Here is a 26,080-nt window from a genome sequence, read left to right on the forward strand (position 1 = left end):
TTCAAAGTTGAAGGTATTGTGGGAGCAGTGATCTGAAAGTCTGGTCCAGGTGCCTCGGAGGGCATCAGATTCACTTTAAGGACTTAATAAAAGTGCAGTTCCCTGGATCCCCCCCCCCACACACACACACACTGAGCTGTGGAATCAGCATCCTAGAACGTGACCTTTTGAACAAGGTCCCCAGGTGATCCTCCTGCACCCCAGTGAGCAAGGGCCCCAGTGAGGCGCAGACACAAAAACACCATGAGCCACCTACATGCTAGGGAGCTGTGTATCCAGGGCAGCAGCAGGGCAACCAGCAGCAGAGTATTGCTTTTCCATCCCTCCATCCTTTCATTGGCCCTGGTCTTTACTCAGGTCAATAGAAAGCCTTCGGGTGAGACTGTACAAATTCATTTCAGTGGGACCAAATCTGAGTTTTGCTCTGTGTGTCTACTATCTCACAGCCTGACCATCAGGGTCACAATAGAGCATTGGGTGAAGCAGCCATGGTCCAGACAAAGCAGCCAAGTGGCATCCTGCCTCCAGGACCTGATGATTTCCATGAGCCAATCCTCTGGGATGTGGAGGTCAGTTTGGAACTGGGGGCAGGGGCAGGAGAGTAGGAGGCCTCCTTACCAGTTGGGATCCTAAGTCGAGGCATCTCAGGTTCACTAATGGATCAGGACAAAAGAGCTGAAGCCACTCCCTAGGAGAAAGGATCCGAGGCTTCTGGTCCAAATAGCTCAGGTGATACAGTAGAGCGAGGATAGCCTCAGACACCTAAATAAGAGAACTTGCATCACCTGGGGAACCTAAGAGGAACTACTGAACTTTGAGCCTCAGATTACTCCTCTGCACAATAGCGATAACAATGATACAACATTATATTGTTGGGAGGATTAATGAGATAATGTGTGTATCTTAGCACAGGACCTGGCAAATACCAAGCCCATGATTTTAATTCTCTACTAATATCATTTCTACTGATGTCTTCTCTCTACTAATTGCATCTCCACAGGCTCCGGCAAATGAGGGTATATTGACCAGCACTGTATAAAGCAAGACCTGCATAAAGTACATCTCCATGCAGGGTGGCTTTCATTGATACAGTTCATTCACTTGTTCAATAGTTTAGCTAGCATTTTATGCAGCACTTTCTAAATGACAGGCTTGTGACATGATGCAAAGATGAACAATATTTGTTCTCTGTCTCCTAGAAGCTCTTACCCATCTGGGAGAGGCATGTGACCAAAGACATCAACAATACAGTGGCATAAGTGTATCACTGTGAACTGTAGAGAGGTGTCCAACCCAATCTGGGAGGAACATGTGTATATGGTGGATGGTGGAAATAGGCTATTAGGGAAGATTCTCCAGAGAAAATAAGCTCTGTCTGGGCTGAGTCAGGCTACAAAGAGAAATGGTATTAAGGAGGGACAGACAGGCATTTGTTATGGGTTGACTGGTGTCTTTCCAAAAGTCATCTTTTGAAGTCCCAAACCACAGTACCTTAGATTGTGACCTTATCTGGAAATAGAGTTGTTGCAGATACAATTAGTTAAGATGAGGTTGTCCTAGAGCAGGGTTGGTCCCTAATTCAACATCACTGGTGTCCTTGTGAAAAGGGAAAACTTGGATACACACATACACAGGGAGAACACCAAGTGAATATTAGAGTTAGGCTGCCACAAGACAAGGAACTACCCAAAGCTAGGAGAGAGGCCTGGAACAGATCCCTCCCAGAGAGAGATCCCAAGTAGGCAGAGAGGCAGGCAGAGAGAGAGGAGGAAGCAGGCTCCCTGCTGAGCAAAGAGCCCGATGCAGGGCTTGATCCCAGGACCCTGGGATCATGACCTGAGCTGAAGGCATGGCTTCCTGACACCTTGATTTTGGACTTTTGACCTCCAGAACCCCAAACAATAAATTTCTGTTGTTCTAAACTACCCAGTTTGTGGTACTTTGTAATGGCCGTCCTAGGAAACTAATGATGGCATTCTAGATGGGCATAAAACATGCACAAAAATACCAAGGTGTATGGGAACTACAGGATCTCTTTTTTTTTGAGATTTTCTATTTTTTATTTTTAAGGATTTTATTTATTTATTTGAGGTGGGGGAAGGTAGAGGGAGAGGGAAAAGCAGGTTTCCCACTGAGCAGGAAACATGATGAAAGGCTCGATCCCAGGACTCTAGAATCATGACCTGAGCCGAAGGCAGATGCTTAACCAACTGAACAATCCAGACAACCCAAGATTTATCTATTTATTTTAGAGAGAGGGGGAGAGAGAGAGAGAGAGAGAGATCATGAGTGAGCGGGGCAGAGGGAATGCAAGAGAGAATCCCAAGCAGACTCCTCGCTGAGTACAGAGCCTGATGCAGGGCTTGATATCAGGAGATCACTGCCTGAGCTGAGACTGAGTCAGACGCTTAACATACTATGCCACCCAGGTGCACCCTATGGGAACTTTCAAGTTAAACCATATATAATTGCTGTTTTAGTAGCTCCAAAATAGTCTTAATATTGGCAATTTCAAATGGTACACTAAAACATTGAGCTGGAATAATGTACAAATTTGAGCAGGAGAAAGAGGTCAATTTATTGAATAAAGCTCAAATCTAAATAAACAGTCTTCCCTACTATGCAGCCACTGAATAATTCTCAAAAGAAATCACCATGCATATGACAGGTATATGGGGAGCAAGGATTATTACTAAAGACTGGCAAGGAGCTAGAGATGTAAACATTCTCCAAAATTCTATACATAATGGATTTCCATTTCAGGGGAAATGACTATAGACATTTTTCTTTGCCTGACTGTCTTGAGGCTTTAAAATTTATCTTTAAAACTCTTGGAAATATCCCGTCAGAATAAGAAAAAGGCAGATGAAATACTAGGAAGTTAGTTCATGTTATTGGGTATAGACTTTTCACACAATAAGCATTTACAATACTTCTCATAGCTGTAAGCAAAGCATCAGAATTCATCCACTTAGCTCATATTTTTCTATGCTAGAAGGGGGCCTGAAATGGGAGAGAAAGCCTCCTCACTGCTGTTCTTTGGAAAACAGCATGAAGTTGAATTTCATTGAGGCTATAAATGTTTTTATCCTTTGGGGCCTGGAGAGCTTGTGTGTATGAGGTGGAACAGGGCAGAAATAAATCCCAGTGTCACCCACAATCCTGCTCAACTTAACCACACCATGTCCATGGCTGGTCCCGGAGTCCAGAACAAGAAAACACAGCATATGCATTATCTACTTAGACCCCAAAGAATCCCCAAATCTCCCAGCACATCAGTAGGTGAATTCACACTTTTATCAAAACACCATTATACGAAGACGTGTCCGCCATAAAGTCTCACAATGTTTATAGTAGCTTCATTCATAATTGCTAAAATCTGGTAAACCTTACACGTCCTTCCTCAGGTGAATGGATAAAACTGTGATCCAGACAAGAGCACCACTATTCAGCAAAAACAAAAACACAAAAACACAAAAAACCCCATATATACATGCAACAACGTGATCTCAGATTCATTATGCTAACTTGAAGAAGCCAGACACAAGACACTACACTCTGTATGATGCCATTTAGATGGAATTCTGGAAAAGACAAAGAGAAGGCTGAGAGAACATATCAGTTGTTATCAGGGACTGAAGTTTGGGGAAGGGGATGGGTTTCTAGGGGCAAGGGGAACTTTTTTGGGAAGGATAGGAAGTTTCTGTGTCTGGATTGTGGTGGTGGTTACACAGCTGTTGGTATTTGTCAGGATTCATAATACCATACAGCTTAAAAAGGTGAATTTGCTAAATAAATATAAATTATACCGAATAAATCAGAGGTTGTTTTTTTTTTTTTTTTTTTAAAGCCATAAAAGTCTTCGAAAAAGCCACTGATGTGAACCATAAAAGAATTGCCCAGTTTGTTGAAGGCCTTTTTGCTGTGACTTCAAGGGCCAAACTTGTGGGGGGGAAATCATCTTTTAATACTGTGTTAGTCTGCTCCAGCTGTCATAACAAAATGCCGCAGACTGGGTGGTTTATGCAACAGGAATTTATTTTCTCACTGTTCTGGAGGCTGCGAGTTCAAGATCAAGGTGCCAGATTATTCAGTTCCTGGTGAGGGCCTTCTTCCAGGCTTGCACAAGGTCAGCTTCTCACTGTGTCCCCACATGGCTGTCCACAGTGAGTGTTCATGGAGGGAGGAAGAGATTCAGAGAGACAGAGTGAGAGAGAGCACACACTCTGGCCTCTCTTCTTATAAAAACACTAATCCTACAACATCAAGGCCCCAGCCTTATGACCTCGATTAACTTTAATTAATTCTTTATGTAATTATGCCTTATTTACTTATTGGGCTCCATCACAGCCACACTGGAGGCCAGGGCTCCTACATATACCTTTTTGGACCATAACACACAGCAGACAGGACACTCCGGTGCCTCCGAGGCCGCAGTACCCATCGGGGTTCTTGCTCAGGTACTGTTGATGGTAATCCTCCGCGTAGTAGGTTTGTCCCTCCCGAATGTCGGTCATGATCAGGTCAAAGCCGTGCTCCGAAAGAACCTGGGGAGAGAAAGGCGACGTGAGGACTGGCTGCTGGGCAGGGGGGTCTGAAGGAGGGCTGTGGGGTCAGGCCGTGAGGGAGGCAGACGCGGGCGGCTTGTGGGCGCGGGCTCTGCTGCTTCCCCGCTGGGTTATTCTGGGCAAGCTCCTACTGCCCTAAGCCTCAGGTGACTGGGGCTGAAATCCAGTTTCCTGACTCTGTAACTTGCGTTCTACCCATGACACAGCACTGCCCCTGGGGCAGTCTGGGAGCCTTGGTTTTGGCCCTGGGGGGTCTGTGTGGAAAGGACGCCAGGGTTTCCCAGGGGAAACAGCAGGAGCATGTGGTTCCCTGGCTGTCCTGGGAAGAAGGGGCCTTCCTGAGGGCACTCCCGCAGGGCTGCGGTAGGAGGGGCTGGAGGGGCTGGGGCAGGATAGGAAGGGAGGGCTGCGGCCCAGCCCAGTGCTGTCCTCTCTGCTGCCAGCTCAGAACAGGTCCCTGCCACTCACAGGCTGGACTGAGGAACCCCGCTGTGGTTCTAGGGAGCTCGGGCCCTGCCAGGGGGTCTTGAAGAGCACGGGGTCCCCTGGGTCTGTGCTCTGCCACTCCAGACCCGGGAGCCCCCTGGCTCCAGACCCGGGAGCCCTCCTCTGACTGAGGTCAGGGGAGGTCGTGGCCTGAGGGCCTTTGTGGGTTCATCACCGCCCTCTGTGACCTACTTTAATGCCTGGTGGCATCTGCTGCCAGAGAAAGAAACAGACACGGTAAACACAAGTGGGGGAGGAGAGTAGAGCTATTTGGGGCAGGAGACAGATTAAGAAATAGACGTTGTTCCCCGTGGATCTTAGCCCGTTTCCTTTCCCTTCTGGATTTCAGCTGTGCCCTAATTCTTTCTTGTTGCAGGCTGCTCGGAACATTTGGGCACAAGGCTACAGAGACTCAACCCCTGGGTTTGCAGATTCCATTTTGGACAGGGGCGCAAGATGGGTCCTCGGATATGTTTTTCCATGAGGGAACTACCTGTTTGCTGATAGCTCATCTGTCAAGAGGGGTGGACGAAGTCTTTGTGTTCCCCATCCTTCCACTGCTGGACCTGCCACTGAGCACTCCCCTAACGCAGAGTTTCCATGCAGGCCTCTGAGGGCTCTAAAGCTGCAGGCCCCAGGGTGAAGGGAGATAACCCTGAGTGTATCAATTAGGGAGGGTCCAGAGAAGGAAACAGAATTCTCCTCAGAAAGTTCGAATAAAAGTACTTTAGTGAAAGGACTAAGAAAGAATTATGGGCATCTTTTTTTTTTTTTTAATATTTTATTTATTTATTTGACAGAGAGAAATCACAAGTAGTTGGAGAGGCAGGCAGAGAGAGAGAGAGGAGGAAGCAGGCTCCCTGCTGAGCAGAGAGCCCCATGTGGGACTCGATCCCAGGACGCGAGATCATGACCTGAGCCGAAGGCAGCGGCTTAACCCACTGAGCCACGCAGGCGCCCAAATTATGGGCATCTTAAAAAGACCCATATGTAGAAGGCATTCCAGGCAAGAGAAGGTAAGACAAGGAGAGAAAATATACTTATTGGAATCCACCAAGAATAGCAGGTGTGGAGGCACGGTGTCAAGGAGGGTCTCCACCACTGGCAGCACAATGTCTGAATGGGAAGGGACAGGGAGGAAATACCTCCAAGCTCCCTCACCTCCTGCCTATACCTTCTGTCAGTATCAGTATCTCACACTGCTGAGGGCAAGCCAAGTAACATTCAGGGTCTCAGCTGACTTTGGTCCCTAGGAGCCGGCCTACCTGACCCAGGGAAGGGCATCTGCAGTAGGGAAATGGGGGGGGGGGGGAGAACAAATGGAAATTAGCTATATGGAATCATCTAGTGCTTATCCCAGAGAATGGAATTGAAAGCTATAAGGCACTCTTATCTTAGGGCTGTTAAAGATATCAGGCTACTCATTAAGCTTTTTCATGTATAGTATCCTGTGCTCAGGGCTTTGCCAGTGTTATCTCACTTAACCCTTATAGCAAGTATCTGAGAAAATGACTCTTGTTTTCCACATTAAGTAGATCAACATGCCAAATATTCTATGTTGATATTGGGCACCCTCTCTGCCTTTCTAAACTCCCCTAAAAATTATAGAAGCTGAAAGCTCGGGGGTACATTTCTGAGAATTCCAGCAGCTTTCAAATTTGGAACCGTAGCCAAGTTTCAGGAAGCAGAGAACAGGGAGAAACCATTATTTTCCAATAGCAGCTAAGTGCAGACACACAGATCTTAGCAGATGACAGTTGTGAGGTTCTTGCCATTATCTTTGAGTATGTTCCTGCAAATGGCCACTCTAATGCTGAAGAGAGTAAGATCATTAGCAGTGGGTTCCCATGATTTTTGAAGTTTGTTAAACTCTGAAAAGCAAGCAACTTTTTCCTGACTTTTGCATTCAAGCCCCTTTAATAGTTCTGTAAGCATCTGTTTTTATGCCCTATATCTCCTTCTACTTGAGATACATTGTATTTTCTGTTATCCTGATAGAATATTGTTGGATATAGTATTTGGTACTAAAAGTAATTCCAGGGAGTTCAACTACAAAGATGGGAATCTATTTATTGTCAGACCTAGTTTGATGTGCAGAGAGTATTGACCTTGTCACTGGCAGAAAATGGGATTCTGTCATCAAGGAAGTGTTGAAAAAGAAAAACAAACCTGAGGGCATCATGTTGCCTGATTTCATGCTATATCACAAAGCTATAATCATCAAGACAGCATGGTATTGGTATAAAAACAGACACATAGATCAGTGGAACAGAATAGAGTCTCCAGAAATGGACCCACAGTTCTATGGTAAACTAATTTTTGACAAATCGGGAAAAAATATGGAAAAAAGACAGCCTCTTCAAAAAATGGTGCTAGGAAAAGTGGACAGCCATATACAGAAGAATAAAACTGAACCATTCCTTTACACCATTCACAAAGATAAACTCTAAATGGATGAAAGACCTCAATGTGAGACAGGAATCCATCAAACTCCAAGAGGAGAACACAGGCAGTAATCTTTCTCTTCAACATTGGCCACAGGAACTTCTTTCATGACACGTCTCCAAAGACAAGGGAAACAAAAGCAAAAATTTGTTTCCCTTCCCCAAATTTGATGAACTTTGGGGGACTTCCTCAAGATAAAAAGGTTCTGCATAACAAACAGGCAACAGAACTAAGAAGCAACCCACAGAATGCGAAAAGATATTTGCAAATGATATTACAGATAAAGGGCTGGTATCCAATTTCTATTAAGAACTTCTCAAAGTCAGCACCCAGAAAACAAATGATTAAGTCAAAAAAATGGACAGAAGACATGAACAGACTCTTCTCTAAAGAAGACATACAAATGGCTAACAGACACATGAAAAAATCTTCAACATCATTAGCCATCAGGGAAATTCAAATCAAAACCACAATGAGATACCACTTTACACTAGTTAGAATGGCAACAATTAACAAGGCAAGAAACAACAAATGTTGGTGTGGATGTAGAGAAAGGGGAATCCTCTTACACTGTTGGTAGGAATTCAAGCTGGTACAGCCACTCTGGAAAACATATGGAAATTCATCAAGAAGTTAAAAATACAGCTTCCCTATGAGTCAGCAATTGCACTACAGGGTATTTACCCCAAAGATACAAATGTAGTGAAAAGAAGGGGTACATGGACCCCAATGTTCATAGCAGCAATGTCCATAATAGCCAAACTATGGAAGGGGCTGAGATGTCCTTCAACAGATGAATGGATAAAGAAGATGTTGTCCATATATACAATGGATCAGAAAGGATGAATACCCACCATTTGGGTCAAGACAGATGAAACTGGAGGGGAATTTATGCTAAGTGAAATAAGTAAATCTTGAAAAAACAATTATCATATGGTTTCACTCATATGTAGAATATAAGGCATAGCACAGAAGACATTAGGGAAAGGAAGGGAAAACTGAAGGGTGGGAAATCAGAGGGGGAGACAAACCATGAGATACAACAGACTCTGAGAAACAATCTGAGGGTTTCAGAAGGGAGGGGAGTGGGGGAATGGGGTAGCCCAGTGATGCGTATTAAGGATGGCACGTGTAGTAATGAGCACTGTATTATACACAAACAATAAATCACTGAACACTACATCAAAAACTAACATAACACAATAAAAAATCCTACTGCTGGGATGATAACATAAAAGATTTAGCATATATAACAATAAGAGCACACAGAATAGAGGCAGGAATGGAGCTATACTGGAGGGAGGATTCAACACCAGACAGTGATGTCAATCCAGAGGAAGAAATAAAAAGTACTCAAAGCAATTTAAAAAGTGAGATTCTGGGAGCTCATGGTATACAATGTCAAAACAGCTTCTTGAGTTATTACTTGCCTTCCCTGGAATCAGTTACCTATTAAGAGAGATCAGGTGGCTTTTGCAATAGAATACTCTGGTGGAAGAGATAAGTACTAGGACTACAGCAATGGACAGCTTACAGAAAACGAACCCAACAATCTTGGGGCTTTTCAACTCAAAGGTATTATCCAAGGGACAGAGAAGCTTCTACAATTGCACTAAAAGAATCCCATATCTATTGTATCAAAAATCCAACCCAAAGTAGTTCCTGTAGGTGGCAGAATTACAACACAACTTCAATTCACAGCTTCTTTAGAGGCTCACATAAAAGTGATTAATTGGGAAAGAAGGTGACCAGGAAACTTGCAATAGCATATTTGGATGGATTAAGATTAATCAGTGTATTTTAAGACCCCAAATCCCATTGAGCTTTCCATCCTGTCAGAGGCAGCCCTCTACCTCTTTCTTGGAAGGTCTGTCTTCCCTTGCTTGAAGACTATAATGACTTGGCTGAAATAGTCACTTTTCCCAGGTGATGCTGATTCTCTCAACACACTCCTACCACACCTCTCATAGGAGTCAAAACTAAAAGTAGAGTCATTCTGATCGACTTTGTAGGGGATCAGTTCAAATCTGACCCCCAAAGTATATGCATTAAAAGAACTATATTCTAATGTATGAGAATGAATTATGACCGGGTTAGGTGAGGGATAAAGTAAAATGTGATTAGGCCAAATTTACACATAAGAGAAATTCTGTATTTAAATGAGTTAGCTGAAGCAGCTGGAAATGACTGACAAATAATGTCCTACCTGAAATGAGATTCCTTTGTGGAGTCTAAAAGAAGGAATCCAAAGCCTTGGATAAGACTGTCAGAATGGATTTATTAAATGTGACCTTCTCACCCACCCTCTAACTCTATCCCTCAGATGAGTCCCAAGGACACTGTGTTAGATTAGGCATTGAAAAATCATTACCGAGAGGCGCATCAGCATTCTTAAAATACCCTGTCGTGACCGTCATCTGCAGGCTGAGGATGATGTGACACACAAACAAAGATTGGGGGAAGATTGACTACACTTGACCTCTTCTTTTGTGGAATAGACAACAATTTTTTTAAATCATAGTAATAGACGTTTATTTTGTATACAGATGTGACCACTTTGCCCACATGCTTTTGCTACCCCATCACACATAACTTACTAAATGCTGTTATTCATCATATGGTTTTCCAATTGGCATAACTTCTGACCCACTGGTTATAATGCAATAGAAGTGAGGCAATAAGCTGATGTCCATGAGGTTCACTGATCTTACCCTGCATCTTACCATTCAAGAGCAGCATGTCTTCTAGAACAGACAGATGGCCTATTGAAGGTTCCATAGCCGAGCCTGTTGTGTTTAACAATATATGAGGTTGGAAAGCTCTTTTACAAAGAACGGAGTATATTAAGAACCTGTATTCAATAGATGGTGCCATGTTTTCTCCCATGGCTAGAAAACATAGGTTTGTAAATCAAAGGATAGAAATGGGACTGGTTTCATTTACTATTCACCTAATGATCCATTCAAAAATGTTTTACCCCATTTTACCACAACTTTGAGCTTTGAAGGTTTAGCGGTCTTGGTTTCCAAAGGAGGGTTGCTCCTTCCAGGAAATGCAATGGATCTATTGACCTGTGGGTTGAGACTGCTACCAGCCCATTTGGAGCTCCCCATGCCATTGAACCAAGAAACTAGGGAGTTAAGATGCTGACTGAAATGACTGACACTGCTCATGAAGAGAAGAATTTTACTGCAAGTAGACTTTAGACAGGAAGGAGTCCATGAAATCTTCCATGGATGCTCTTAGTATTTCATTATCCCAAAGGAGAAACTGAAAACTATAACAACTCAACATAGGCAAAACCACCAAGAGCTCAGAAATGAAAGCTTGGGTCCTATCACCAAGTAAAGAGCCACAATCAGCTGAGCTTCATTCAAGTTGGATGAAGGAGTTCACACACACCAGCCATGGCTCCAGTTTTTTACTCAAGAACTGTAGCAGCTGCCCATATTTTCTTGTTTGTGTATACCAATTTCCTTTTTTTCCTTCCCACCAACCTCCTGTTGGTGGTCATTAAATTTATTATTCAGTCTTTTTTTAAGAAAAGATTTTATTTATTTGAGAAAGGGAGAGAAAGCATGAATAAGGGAGAGAAGCAGAGAAGAGGGACAAGCAGACCCCTTGCTGAGCAGGGAACCTGATGGAGGGCTCAATCCCAGGACCCTGGGACCATGACTTGGGCCAAAGGCAGACATATAACTGAGTGATCCACCCAGGTGTCCCTATTATTTAGTCTTTAGATACAAGATTGGGATGACCAAGGAGCTGAACCATTCAGATCTGCTTCGGGAGAAGCTGTTGCAAGAGTGTAGTTGGTAACATCTTTCAGCTGCTGCTCCTTTGGATCCATCAGGCAGTCAAGCCAAGAACACTCTTTTCTTGGGCTGCATCCAGGCAATGCTTGAGAGTCACAGGCAGGGGGTACTAGAGCAGGTCCATTATTATCCAACATGGCAATCTTTGCTCAGGAGCTCACATCAATTTGATCAAGACTTTCTCAGGTCTGCACTGGAGTTTTAAGATGCCCTGCATACTGCCACTTCCCTGCATTTTAGTCTTCCTAAGCATTTTCCCCAATGAATCCCTTTTATATATAATTCTTAGTATCTACTTCTTGGAGGATCTAAAGTGACACAAAGACCCAAGTGGGAATTCCTGAAAGAGGAATGATTATCACCCAGAGATGGATATTGTGATTTATGAGACTTTTGGTTCCTGCTTTGAGGAAGAGGATCAGAGTGCTTGTGTTTCTATGAAAAATATTTGTATTGTGTTGGGCAGATGCCTGCCATTGTTGTTATTCTTGTTTTCTAGAATTTTTAACATAGTGGAAGTTTGTATATGCAAGCAGAGAAGCCAAAGTGGTCTGGGTTTTCTAGCTAGTTTTTAGTAGCACTCAAAATCCAGTTCCCTAAAACCTAAATCCTCATTTTTCAGTTTTGTGAGATCTATTAGCCTATGAATTGCAGTTTCCAGCTCCCTTGCACTGACATTTTAGATGTGATTTGGGGTCCAATGAGATGCTCCTTGCCAGTATTTGAGATGTAGAAGGGAGGCAGCAGCAGTGGTCACTGAAACTAAACTAATCCTGCTCTTGTAGTGAGTTTCTATCTGCTAACTTTCCCCAGATATGCTTTCTTCTTTTATCCTTATTTTCCTTTTAACCATCTCTCATAAGTACTAGTTTTGCTCTTCCTTATGCATCTTGCTTTGCAAAATGAGAAGAGATTATAAACATTTAAAGTGTTCTTCTTTTTCCTTTTTATTTCATTTTATAAGTTATGGTAAGATATTTAAGACAAAAGTGGTACAAATGATAATATAGTAAAACCAGGAATACTTCACACTTCAAGAAACAAAACACTATGAACCTACTTGAAGGTCTCTGTGGGTCTTTCTACCTCCTCCAGCAATAATAAATGGCCTAAGCTGTGTGTTTATCAGTTGAATTTTTAAAATTTATTTTTATTTAAATTCAGTTAATTAGCATATAATGTATTATTGGTTTCAGAGGTAGAAGTCAGTGATATATCAGTCTTTTACATTTTTACAAAATTCTTTAATTTCTGACTTAATAGAAGAACTACATTCTCATATGTGTCTCCACATTCAATGCATGGGGACATCACGTATGTAATTTTATATTTTGAACCCATGATTTGTTGAACTTATCTGTGGGCATCTGTAGGGAACTAGGATTAGAGTTGCCAGTTTAGAGGAAAAAACAAGATACCTAGTCACTTTGAATTTCAGAAAACCAATTAATACTTCTTAAATATTCCTCAGATATGTCATGCTGCATATTTATATGAAAACTTTTTCATTGTTTATCTGACACTCAAATTAAACTTTGCGACATATATTTTATCTGGCAGCTTTACCTATATGAAGATACTTGTCTCTAGAGAAGATTTGCTCCTATTTCTGAGAGATTTCCTGGGATACACCCAACTGGGACCACTTTTTCAGTTTGGTGTTTTCTGGGTTATGTACAAAGTTCACTTTGAGCTGCAACACACTTATGAGGATAGGGTCATGTATACCCTTCCTCTGAGAATTCTTCTCCCATCTCTTGCTGAGGCTATAACAAAGAACAATCTCCTTTTGCAGAGGATGTTGTTGTTGTTTTTTTTTTTTCCAACTTGTAATCCTTTAAGTGTCCATTCTTTGAGAATACTTCTCAGTTTGTACCACATACCTTCCAAAAGCTCAAGCTCTTGTCCCCCCCATGACCATTAAAATCCAAAAGTCTAGATTTATGCAACCTGTTCCTATAACTTAATGTTCTAGACCTCTTGTTGGGTTTTTGTTCTTGATAACAACTCTGGACTCCTACTTCTATTTTGTATTTGATTCCCTAAACTTTACTTTCTTATGGGATCAGGTGTGCATTTTGAAGGATGTCTGTTGGATTTTAGCTTTCATTTGTAGATGTTTACTAAAAAGAAATTTTTTTCAAATTATCTTGTAGCCCATATTAGCTCAGAAATATTCCATTTTTATTTCCTTTAACAAATGTGAGAAAGATGCTCCAAAATAAATTTATCTGAAAATCAAGAAATATGAATTTTAGTCCTGAATCGGTTCATAACTTTTAACAAAACCTTGCCTTCTTTAGAGCTCAGTTTCCTTAAATATAAAAGGAAGGTTAAGATGGATTTCCATCAGTGTTTTTCAAATGGTGATTCACATTTCACGTCCTATTATTAATGAGCCATGCAATTTAGTGGATGGTAACTAGTATATAGGAAGGATATGTATTGTTTCATGAAAATTTACCTTCAGATGTGTATGTGTGCGCATGTTTGTGTCCTAGGCCATGATGTAGGATCTACTCCTTACTGTGTGTTACATAGGCTATCATTATAGGCATTGATCCCCCTCATTGATCAGAACATTCCCTGCAGTGAATACTCTCTAGTGGGCATTGATGCGAAACACAGAAGTTTCTCCTTAGGTCCACTCACCTGCCTTTTTTCCAGACTTTTTTACTTTGGATATTTCAATCTTGCTTTCCCAAGCCTTTGACCAGCCAGCCAAGCTGTTTACCACTGCCCATGAGGTCTTATTTCATACTATCTATTTCTCCATACAAAGGAGATGACAAAATGCACTCTTCAGAGCTCTGCCGACAAGGGTATTGCTCCTCGTTGTCACATCATTCAAGGTCAGCCCTGAGCAGGTCTCTATTGTGGCAGAAGTCCATCTTCATGGCCTCTGTGCAACCAGGACTGAGAGCTTTTCCTCTGCCATCAGCTGGCATAGGGCCTCTTTTTAAGTCAATATATAAGCAGAGAGAGAAGCTTTGTTGCAACAGAGAGAGGGGACACGGGGGCCTAAGCAACCTGTTTGTGTTAATTACTTAGACTTGCTTGTGCTCAATCCTAAATTTTCTTTAGAATATGGAGTGTTTCTAGCCTGCCAAATCATGGGAATTGGTGGTTTATGATAGGTAGTTCTTGTCCCATAGTTACTTGATGTGTCATGGCTAGGTGCTCACTCTGCTATAACTCTAGCTCATCAGGAATTGCTTTACAAATTCTCAGCTGCAAAAGGCAGATTGCTTCAGATTCATAACAGTCTACAGTTGTCTTATTATGGCTTGCTAGAGACTCCATACAATGTCTATATCTATCACAGTAATACGGACACACATATATTGTGGTATTGATTAGGGTGGGGAAGTTATAATGGAGAAGTATTAGAATACACACGATCCCCTGAACTCTCATTACTTTAGTCTGAGCACAGACGGTCTGTAAATACCATCATTAGTGTTCCAGGAGAGAGGAACCTCTGTGGCCATAATTCTCTACATTTGTACTAGATGGGGGAAAACAAGGAACATCTCCGCAACTGTGTAACATTTGATGTTTCATGGGTTGAGAAAGTGATCTTGTCTGAAAAGAGGAATTTCAGGAGCTCAGCAATAAAGAGTGTTAGCCACTTCTTCTTCTTCTTCTTCTTTTTTTTTGCAATTTTTAAAATAATTTTTTATTATAATATTGTCCTTCATATAGGCCTGTCCAACTCAGGCCTACTGAACCAGGCCTCTGTTGAATTATCAAAAATGGGAAGAAAATGAGCCTTCAGGATCATTCAAAGTTTTTATTCTCACATGGATTTAGTATCATTGGATCTATTGATCATCTGGCCGAAGTGACAGGTCAGTTTGTACTGCATCTTGAATTCAATGCAAAATCTTCTCTTGCTTTGAGCTCCACAATCAACTGGAAACCTTCTGAGGTACTGATAAGTGGGTTGGAGCATTATTTTCAATGATGGTATATGCTATCTACAAGCTCCAAGGAGGACTCACCAACTGCTGTGCCCCTTTCTTAGTGACAGGAGGTGTAAGTGCAGTAAGTTGTCCTCTCTCTTAGAGTGGATGCCCTGAGATGTTCCGACCATTGAACCCCTAGAAACTTTACTAATGTATCTGGCCTCTGAATCTTTATCTTTCATTCTCTGCTCTGGAGTGATAAGTCTAATCAGGACATTCAAAGTGCTTTCCACTTCCTAATCCCCAGGGCTGATAAGCAAGATGACATTAATATAGTGGAATAATGTGATACTCTATAATGTGACAGAGAGCAAGACAGTTTACATGGTCCTGGGGCAAGACAATGTATATGAGCTACTATACTTTCCAGGTCAATGCAAACCAATTTTAATCTTCTTTCTTAGAGGAAATGGAAAAGAATGAATTTTCCAGATCAATAATTACATACCATGTGGCAGAGTATGGGTTGTAATAATGATGCCACATAAGACATAACAGCTCAGTTGGGGCTGCCAATTGATAAAATGTATGGCAAGTATATTATTGTCTGCCATGATTCATCTGGATTTCTGCAGGGACCTTTCCAGTGAATTGAATGGAGATATAATGGGGATTCTTCTTTAACTCTTGAGAGTGGCATTAATATTGGCAATTTCACCTGGGATGCAGTACTGCTTCTGGATAACTATCATAGTGGAAATTGTGATGTGGTGCTCAAATTCTCCATTTGAATCTCTCTGACTTATTACCCTATCTGTCATATCTCTTTGGGAATTGCCTTGGCTGAAGAGAGTCTCTTTATCTAAAGTCATGACTGAAGTTTTCCGAAGGAACCCCACATTGAATGACTTATCAGTGAAGGGAATATAAAGTTCTAACTTCCTCACCTCCATTAGAGACAACTGTGGAAGGCCATCCCAGCTTCAGAGGACCTCATGAAGTTGTTGAGGCCTTTACTGAATTTGTATCACAGTCCAGGATTTCCTTTAGCTGGTCCTACTTCATTCTTTCCACAGGTGTTTATCCTAAAGGCATTCCTTAACAAACCTCTTGGATAGTCTCAGAATCTGTTTCCTAAGGAATCCAAACTATGACAACTATCTTGATCAATGGTGACATTATCAGGGTTTTTCTACTATAAATGTTCTTAAACTAGAGAATGAATAGAGGGGTCCGGATTCTGCTTGCTGCTAAGTATAACCATCCTGTGTGCACTCAAGAACCAGAAAAATGAATCTATTAGATGGGGTCCCTAAATCAGTTGTATCTACTTTAACTCAAACTTGGGCCAGAAAGTTTGAAAGTTTTTTCAAACTTTGAAACCAGAACTGCTTTCAAAATATCTGAGTAATCTCCTTTCCCCAAAAGTACAGCTACCCTGGTAAGTGAAAAGGGTGTTGACCCAAGAACAGATGAAGGACAGGGCCAATAATTAAATTTGCTACAGCAAGCATGAATGTGTATAAAAGAACTGAGAGTAGGAGGGAAAATTTTTCAGATTGAGTGACCAGGGACTCTGAAGAAGTGATGTTTAAAATGAGACCTGGCTAATAAGCAAGAGTTAGCATAAGGAAGATTGGTGAAAAGAATGCTCGAGGCAAAGGACAAGAATGTGGAAAGGCTCTGGAGGAGAAAAGAACTTGTCCCATTGGAAGAGTAGAAAGATCAGTATGGTTGAGCCTGGTAAATGAAGTGGAGACATCAGTGGGAGAGACAGGATTTGTGGGCTACATCAAGAATATCCAGAGTTACAGTCAAGAGGTTTTCAAAAGTAGTCAAGGTTCAGGATTTCATAAGCTTCTGAGTGATGTGTATGAAACAGGAAATATTTGGGAAAATGTTTGTTATCCAATTTAAATAAAGCTCCATTGCTTCAATTTAAAGGTTTCCCTATTTAATGACATAATAAAGTATGAACAAGCCTCTCTTAGAGAAGGAAAATCTTTACTCCTAGGCTACAGCTTCTGTGAAACACTAATGTTTCCCTTTGAAGTATCCTTTTAAATGTCATCCCCTGAATCATGCTCATTTTCACATCCTACCTATCCTGCAAGCCCCAGACATCTCAGGAAGGTCTACCTGTGCCCCCTCTTAATGCACAAAATACTTCATACTGTGAAGTGAGTTATTAATGCACATATTAGCACAATTAATATGTGCATATACATATGTGTATATATACATATACAACTATTCTTAAATAGGATTTAAAACTGTCTACTTATGTCTCACTACAAAAGAGGAGTTAAGTTTACCCATGGTTAACCCCAGAGAATAGTCTAAAGTTTGTTCAGAAAGTAACTCCACCCCATCCCAACAAGTGCCATAAACAAAGAAAGACTGAAATACAGAAGAAACGAAAAAGTATGTTCAGCTCTACTTTTTGCCTCCATTAAAGCAATAAACTGGTAGTTCTCAAACATCAGCTACATGAATATGGCCAAATGATAGCTCATAATTTTTTATTTGTATCTTTGAAAGATAACTGTTTAAACAAAATTAGAAACCATTTTCTCTCTCTCTTTCTTTTGGTTTATAATGTAAATAAGCTAATTGTATGATAGCAATTGAATAAAGGTTAAATGTGAGGGGAAGAAGGGTACTATTAAAAGGTTTTTATACTAAACGTGAATTGTATATCATGTGAGGGTAGTCTGTCACAAGTTAAAAATGTATAATGTAAGCCAGGGTAGCAAATTTTTTCTTAAAGGAACAGGTAGTAAATATTTTAGATTTGTGTGCCATAGAGTGTCACAATTTGCTCACCTCTTCTGTTTTAACTTGAAAACAGCTATAGACAATGTAAATGAATGGGTGTGGCTGCCTTCCAATATCTGATTTACAGAAACACCCACAGGCCATAGTTTCCCAACTCCTATATAAACCTTAAATCAGTCACTAAAATAAAACATTTACTTTTTTATTTTTATTTTTTTTAATTTTTAATTTTTTAAATTTATTTTCAGTGTACCAGAATTCATTGTTTATGCACCACACCCAGTGCTCCATGCAGTACGTGCCTTCCATAATACCCACCACCAGGCTCACCCAACTTCCCACCCCCCGCCCCTTCAAAACCCTCAGATTGTTTTTCAGAGTCCATAGTCTCTCATGGTTCATCTCCCCCTCCAATTTCCCTCAACTCCCTTCTCCTCTCCATCTCCCCATATCCTCCGTGTTATTTCTTATGCTCCACAAATAAGTGAAACCATATGATAATTGACTCTCTCTGCTTGACTTATTTCACTCAGCATAATCTCTTCCAGTCCCGTCTGTGTTGATACAACACATGAAAAAATGTTCATCATCACTAGCCATCAGGGAGATTCAAATCAAAACCACACTGAGATACCAAAGTACACAAGTTAAAATGGCCAAAATTAACAAAACAGGAAACAATGTGTGTTAGAGAGGATGTGGAGAAAGGGGAACCCTTTTACACTGTTGGTGGGAATGCAAGTTGGTGCAGCCACTTTGAAGAACAGTGTAGAGATTCCTTAAGAAATTAAAAATAGAGCTTCCCTATGACCCTGCAATTGAACTACTGGGTATTTGCCTCAAAGATGCAGATGTAGTGAAAAGAAGGGCCATCTGTACCCCAATGTTCATAGCAGCAATGACCACTGTCGCCAAACTTGGAAAGAACCAAGATGCCCTTCAACAGATGAATGCATAAGGGAGATGTTCTCCATATACACTATGGAGTATTATGCCTCCATAAGAAAGGATGAATACCCAGATTTTATCTTTATTTTTAAAAAAGATTTTATTTAGTCATTTGAGAGAGACAGTGAGTGAGAGGGAGAGAGAATACAAGTCAGCCATGGGAGCAAGGTGGAGGGAGGAGAAGCAGACTCCCCACTGAGCAAGGAGCCTGATGTGGAACTTGATCCCAGGACTCTGGGATCATGATCTGAGCTAGAAGCAGATGCTTAACTGACTGAGACACCCAGGAGCCCCAATAAAAATTTTAAAAATTTCTAACTAGTAAGCCAAAAAAGATGATACAATGGGGTCATAAATAATAATTAACTCAGAAAAGGTGTTTTTAAAAGGACAAATAGGAAAGGAATTACAAGGTGCTAAACTTAAATCCAATCATATCATGAGTTACATCAACTATAAATACACCAATTAAAATGCAGATGTTGCCAAATTGGGTAAAACAGCAGTATCCAATTATGTACTGCTTATAATTAAGTCACTTCAAATATAAAGACACAAATTCATTAAAAGTAAAAGAATGGGAAAAGTTATATCATGATAAAACTAGTTAAATTAAAGCTAGAGTGCCTATGTTAGTATTAGAGAAAATAGATTTTAGAGCAAAAAAATGTAACAAGAATAAATGTTATTTCATAATTATAAAGTGGCCAATTAAGAGAAATAAAAATCTCAAACCTTGTGCACCCAACAACTTCAAAAGACCTAAAACAAAAACTGATAGATTTTTGAGAAATAATAGACAAATTTAGTTGCAGATGCCAATACTCCTGTCTCAGTAATTGGTAAATAAATAGATCAGTTCATATATAGAAGTCATTGACAATATGATCAACCAACTTGATCTAATTTATATTTATCAAACACTCCAACCAATGACAACAGAGTACACATTTTCCCCCTGAGTATCTCAAGACATTTATCAAGATAGACTATATTCCGGGTCATAAAAATAGCCTTAATAAATTTTAAGCAATTCAAGTTACACAATGTATGTGTTAGGACATATTTTTAAAGGACAATTAAAGGTTATACAGATATTTGAAGAATAACATTATGAAAACACCATTTGCCCAAAAAAGTTGATAACTTAGATGGAAATAGACAAATTCTTTGAAAGACACAAATTACCAAACTGCCAAAACTCACTCAAGAATAAATAGATAGAAGTGCCTGAGTGGCTCAGTTGTTAAGTGTCTACCTTTGGCCCAGGTCATGATTCCAGGGTTCTGGGATTGAGTCCTGCATCAGGCTCATTGTTCAGCAGGTAGCCTGCTTCTCCCTCAGCCTCCCACTCCCCCTACATGTGCTTTGTCTCTCTCAATCTGACAAATCAATAAATTTAAAAATCTTAAAAAATATATCACTACATGCCTATTAAAATAGTTAAAGTCCAGAATACTGATAATATAAAATGTTGGTGAGAAAGTGGAGCCACAGAAATTCATTTATTGCTGGTGGGAATACAAAATGGTACAATCTGGAAAAGTTTGGCAGTTTCTTACAAACTTAATTTGTTGGCAATTATGCTTCGTGGTATTTACCCAAATGAGTTGAAAACTTAGGACCACACAGAAATCTGGCATGAATATTTTATAGCAGCTTTGCATATAATTGCCAAAACATGGAAGTAACCAAGATGTCCCTTGGTAGGTGAATGGACATCCAGTACATCCAGATAATGGAGTCATTTTCAACAATAAAAAGAAATGAGCTATCAAGGTAAGAAAAGACATAGAGGAAGCTTAAATTCACATTAAAACAAGTCAGTCTAAAAATAAGCCAATCTGAAAAGTCCACACACTGTATGATTCCAACTACAGGACACTCCAGAAAAGGCAAAACTACGTAGGCAGTAAAAAAAATCAGTAGTTGCCAGGAATTTAGGAGTAGAGGATGAATAGGAGGAGCACACTTGATTTTTAAAGATTTTAAAACTATTCTGTATGATATTGTAATGGTGGACATGTCATTACACATTTGTTAAAACCCGTAGAATGTGCCACATAACGAATGAACTCTAAACTATAAACTTCAGTTAATAATCTACTAATATTGAATTAATAATTGTAATAAACATGCCATGCTACTGCGAAATGTTAAAAATAGGGGAAATTGGGAGGGGATGGCAGTATTTGGCAAATCTCTGTACATTCTGCTCAATTTTTCTGTAAATCTGTACCTACTCAAAAACTATATTAACTGGTGGTTGCCAGAGGGAAGTGGGTGGGTAAAGGGTGAAATAGATAAAGGACACCAAGGATACGCTTATCTTTTTTTTTTCTGTTTTCCTTAGTTTTTTTTTTAATTTTTAATTTTTTTTATAAACATATATTTTTATCTCCAGGGGTACAGGTCTGTGAATCACCAGGTTTGCACACTTCACAGCACTCACCAAAACACATACCCTCCCCAATGTCCATAACCCCACCCCCCTTCTACCAACCCCCCTCCCCCCAGCAACCCTCAGTTTGTTTTGTGAGATTAAGAGTCACTTATGGTTTGTCTCCCTCCCAATCCCATCTTGTTTCATTGATTCTTCTTCTACCCACTTAAGCCCCCATGTTGCATCACCACTTCCTCATATCAGGGAGATCATATGATAGTTGTCTTTTTCTGCTTGACTTATTTCGCTAAGCATGATACGCTCTAGTTCCATCCATGTTGTCGCAAATGGCAAGATTTCATTTCTTTTGATGGCTGCATAGTATTCCATTGTGTATATATACCACATCTTCTTGATCCATTCATCTGTTGATGGACATCTAGGTTCTTTCCATAGTTTGGCTATTGTGAACATTGCTGCTATAAACATTTGGGTGCACGTGACCCTTTGGATCACTATGTTTGTATCTTTAGCATAAATACCCAGTAGTGCAATTGCTGGGTAAGGATACGCTTATCTTGATGAACACTAAATAACATATAATATTGTCGAATCATTGATTTTTTAAAAATAATATCACACTGAATGTTAATTATACCCCAATAAAATTTTTTTGAATACCAAAAAGTCTATGAAATTTTTAAAATGTTAAAGTGAAAACAAAACAAGACAAAACAAACAAACAAACAAACAAACAAAAACGGTCTTTTCAACTTTGAGTTAGGCAAAGGTTTCTTAGTTATAATACCAAAAGCATGAACCATAGAAAAAAACGTTGGTAAATTGGGATTCATGAAAATTAAAAACTTCTGTGCCTCAAAAGTCATGAGGAAAGCTTTGGGTTAATAGATACATGCATTCTCTTGATTGTGGTATTCATTTCATGAGTGTATACATATGTCAAAACTTATCTAATTCTAAACTTCAATATGTACAATTTATTGTACATGCAAAGCTGTTAAAACTTTAAAAACTTAAAAGAATGACCCAGAGAGCTTCTAATGCAGATGCCTTGGGCCTCACCCCTAGAGCTCCTAATTTTGTAAGGCTGAGATAAAATCCAGCAATCTGCATTTTTAGCAGACATCCAGATAATTTTAGTCCTAGGGAGGAAGGAAAGATTCCTCCAGACTGTCTCAGACTCCACATTGCAACATCAATCCTTCTCTGGGTCTCTAGTCTGCTAGCCTTCCATTTAGATTTCAGACTTACCAGCCTCCATAATTGCATGATTCAATTTCTTAAATAAAACTCTAATTCTCTCCCTCCCCCTCATACACAACTTTTTCTCTTTCTCTGGAGAACTCTAATATGGTCAGTAAAATAATAATATCCCATAAAAATAATCACTTTGAGACTCCTTGAAAAGATTCATAAATTTGATTGTGGCTACATAAATGTGGTTCATACACATTTGAAGACATGAACCTTATATATTTACATCCCTTTATTTTTACAATGCCCAGTACACATTCATTATTCACAAGGTATCTGAATGAATGAGTGTTTTTCTCTTTATGGACTCTCATGGGGGTGACGTATTGTTGACTGTCTTCTTTGCATCTTCTAATTTGCGTCATGTCATGTCAGGTTGACTCAACCAAGAACGAACCTTGGAAAGACTACAACTGGTCTCTGACTGCATTTTATAGCCCTGATCTTTAAACACTGTTTCACAGTTTTCTAAGAACAAATTCTTATCCTTTGTATTTTTGTTTGGGCACACCACCTATTCTGATTCCCCTCAGTGACAGGACCTACTGGCTTTCTTGTCCTTAAATTTTCATCCATTCCCATTTTAGAAGTAATGACTTTGACCACTCAACAGTGGCCCTCATTCAGTTACCCATGTCTATGGAAAGGGCAGATTTTGCTGATTCCACCAAGCCACTTCATTAGGCTAACTTTAGTTGGTGATATTAAGGGGAGGGAAAGAAAGGTCTAATCTCTAAGTCTCAAGTCATAATCACCCTCCTTTCAACTCTAAATAGGACAAGAAACTCCTGATCCTAACTCTATGATAGACTTTCCTTCATGACTGGCCCAGTGGATGAAAGCATTTTTACCTCAGCTGGGCATCTCCCTGTGTTTGGGTCTGTGTAAAGCACTGGGATGACAGAATTAAAGCTGGTCACAAGTTTGGCAATGCTATGTTCCATGAAAGAAGTAAAAGAATTCACTCAATAACACAAAATGTCAGAGTGATGAAAGACCTTGAAATTCATGTAATCAAATCTCCTTACTCATAGATAAAGAAACCAAGGTCCAAAAACATGAAGTGACTTCTCAAGGTTTGATTTCCAACACTATCCTGAAGCCTTCTTTGACCTTTTTAGAGGTCATCTTTATTCCTCTGAGATCCCCAATGTACAGCTTGTACCTCTTTTTAGTACTGTATTTGGACTTGCTTCATTAGATTTGCAATATGCAATATTTGGGAGACTAAGTGTCTAACTTCCAGGGTTTAGCAGAGAAGCCAAACTCATATCAATGTTTTATAGATGTTTTTGAAAAAATGGGAGGGGAAAAAAGGAGAAGGAGGAGGAGAAGTAAAGATGGGTCTAAAGCTTAGTGATTTGATTTATCACTAGTAAACATGGTGGCAAACAACATTTGAGAACCCAAGCCCAACAATAATGGGTATATTGGAACATGAAGCAGGGAGCTTCTCCAGGCTCCTGAGATGGTATAGGCTTTTCCCTCCTTTTCTGTCTCCTCTTGGATCCATTGAATAAATTGAGCGACAGACACAAACATACCGGGCCTCCCCCTGAAGCCAGATCTTGTGCCCCAACTGAAGACACCCACTTGGAAGAGCCTCTGGGTTCCATGAGTAGTACAGACCATAGGTGCCCCACTGTCTCCCTGAGAATGAGAGAATGAAGAAGGTACAGTCTGCAAGGAATCAACAGTAGCTCTAAAAAGAGGGCAGGATGAGGGGGCCCTAGTGGCATGGACTAAGGGCCTCTCTCCAGGGTACTATCCTGAGAACGTAGAAAGTGGTGGGGCATGTGGAAGATGGGGCTGAGGCAGGGGCTGAGTACCTGGCAATCGCCTTTGGTGCCTGGTTCCTTCCAAGCACAAACCATGTTCCTAGAGAGCTGATCTACTCTCTTGCTGCATTCTCTCCAGCTAATCTGCATCACTCTCAGCTTCTGCAGGTACACGTTTAAGTTGTCAGGGAGGTCTGGGAAATGAGGAAGCTAGTGTGAGAATGAGTGCTGCATCAACCACTGAAAGTGGTTGATCACGGTGGAAGACACAGAATGATGCAAACACTTAGCAAACCATAGACTCACAGGGTAGAAAGGCCTTAGAGGTGACCTAATGTAATTCCCCACTCAATCTCCTCCTTAAGATCTCCAATAAGTGGTTTTTTCATTTCTGCTTATATGTATTCTCTTTGAGCAACTCATTCCTTCTGGAAGCAGCCTACTAAACCCCAAGCACTAGTCCCTGCCAGGTAAACTTAGAATAAACTTTCTCCATGGCTCTACTATCTCTCCACAGGCATGGTTGGTCCCTGTGCTGAGGTTCAGAATAATACAGCTTCTGAGTCAGTGTTGTCCAGTGTCTCTGCTAGGTCAGTGGAGAAATCAGGAAAATGACCCACCTATTACTGCCAATTTGTGGGAAGGAAAAAACTAATTCTAGAGGACCTTCTAGCTTCCCCATCCCATTCTCACCCTCCCAGAGGTTCTCGCTGTCTGGCCAGCCTTGCACCCTGGAGAAAGAGTAGAGTCATTGATGACAAAGCTTGGTTGAAGAATCACTGGTTCAGTTATTTTGATCACTGACTTTCATCAAATGATAAACAGATGGAGAGATGTACATTATAAAACAACCCATGAAGGAAGAATCCAAATTGGCTTTCTAGCGCCCAGTGTTTCTGCCCCCCCCCCAAATTTTCACTCTCATATTTTGAGATTCTTCTATATTCCAGGCTTTCACTAGGGACTTTACAATATAATTGTATTTAATTTAATCCACATAACTGATTTGAGGGAGACATTGCTGTCATTCTACAGGTGAGAAAAGGTGAGCGTGACGAAGGTGGAGGAACTAGCTCAAGATCACAAAGCTAGAGTCATGAGACCAAAGTTCAGACCTGAGTCTTCCAAAGCATCATGCTGTCTAGCCCAGGAAACATCAATGTGAACTCTCTATGGATTTTGAAGGGAAGACACATACCATGCTCATAAGCTGTCACCCACTCTGCCATCCAACACCGGTCCCAGATCCTTTCCTTCTTCTGCAGACAGATGGGCATTTTGAAGTTAGTGAATTGTACTGGTGTGGCAAGAAGGAGCAAGGAGAGATCACTGTCAAGGTGGGATGGTTTATAATCTTTGTGAATAATTATCTTCTGCACTTGCTTTCTCTCCAAGTGGACATCACTGAATCTTTTGGTTCCCATGACCACGGTAATATTTCCCAATGTCATTTTTAACCTAAAAAATGAAAATAATAACTCCAAACTATAGTAACAGTTACACTGCATTTCACATTTATAGACACATTTGTAAACAGCAGCGTTCACAAGTGATACTGAGAAATCCAATGAAATGGATGTGTAGTGCCCTAGAGACTGGCTAAAGATCAGAGTGGCAGGAATCAGGAGTCCAGGCTCAAGAAAATGTCTAAGCTAGTGAATTATCAGCCCAGGAAGATCTCCCCAACCCAAAGAAA

The 26,080-nt window shown here is 40.5% G+C and overlaps 2 protein-coding genes across 3 annotated transcripts in view; both read right to left on the reverse strand.

The window, feature by feature from the left end:
- LOC131833586 (serine protease 52-like) overlaps nt 1-5,401 on the reverse strand; it is an 18,197-nt gene extending 12,796 nt beyond the window's left edge. The window contains exons 1-4 of one of the 2 annotated variants that reach the window (XM_059177037.1): nt 5,037-5,401; nt 4,382-4,547; nt 4,049-4,141; nt 619-762 (exon numbers count right to left, since the gene is read on the reverse strand). In XM_059177037.1, coding sequence (XP_059033020.1) covers nt 619-643 — 25 coding nt within the window. In that variant the 5' untranslated portion in view covers nt 644-762; nt 4,049-4,141; nt 4,382-4,547; nt 5,037-5,401. The remainder of the gene's footprint in view (nt 1-618; nt 763-4,048; nt 4,142-4,381; nt 4,548-5,036) is intronic. The other variant, XM_059177046.1, reaches the window with a different exon arrangement.
- On the reverse strand, nt 3,390-25,831 carry PRSS51 (serine protease 51). Its single transcript, XM_059166478.1, has 4 exons — nt 25,583-25,831; nt 24,436-24,578; nt 4,441-4,547; nt 3,390-3,444 (listed from the first exon to the last, which is right to left on the reverse strand). The coding sequence occupies exons 1-4, from the start codon at nt 25,806-25,808 to the stop codon at nt 3,390-3,392; spliced, it is 531 nt and encodes a 176-aa protein (XP_059022461.1). The 5' UTR covers nt 25,809-25,831.
- Nucleotides 25,832-26,080: the final 249 nt, after the last annotated feature.

This window comes from Mustela lutreola, chromosome 1 (genome assembly GCF_030435805.1).
Source record: "Mustela lutreola isolate mMusLut2 chromosome 1, mMusLut2.pri, whole genome shotgun sequence".
Taxonomy (NCBI): Eukaryota; Metazoa; Chordata; class Mammalia; order Carnivora; family Mustelidae; genus Mustela; species Mustela lutreola.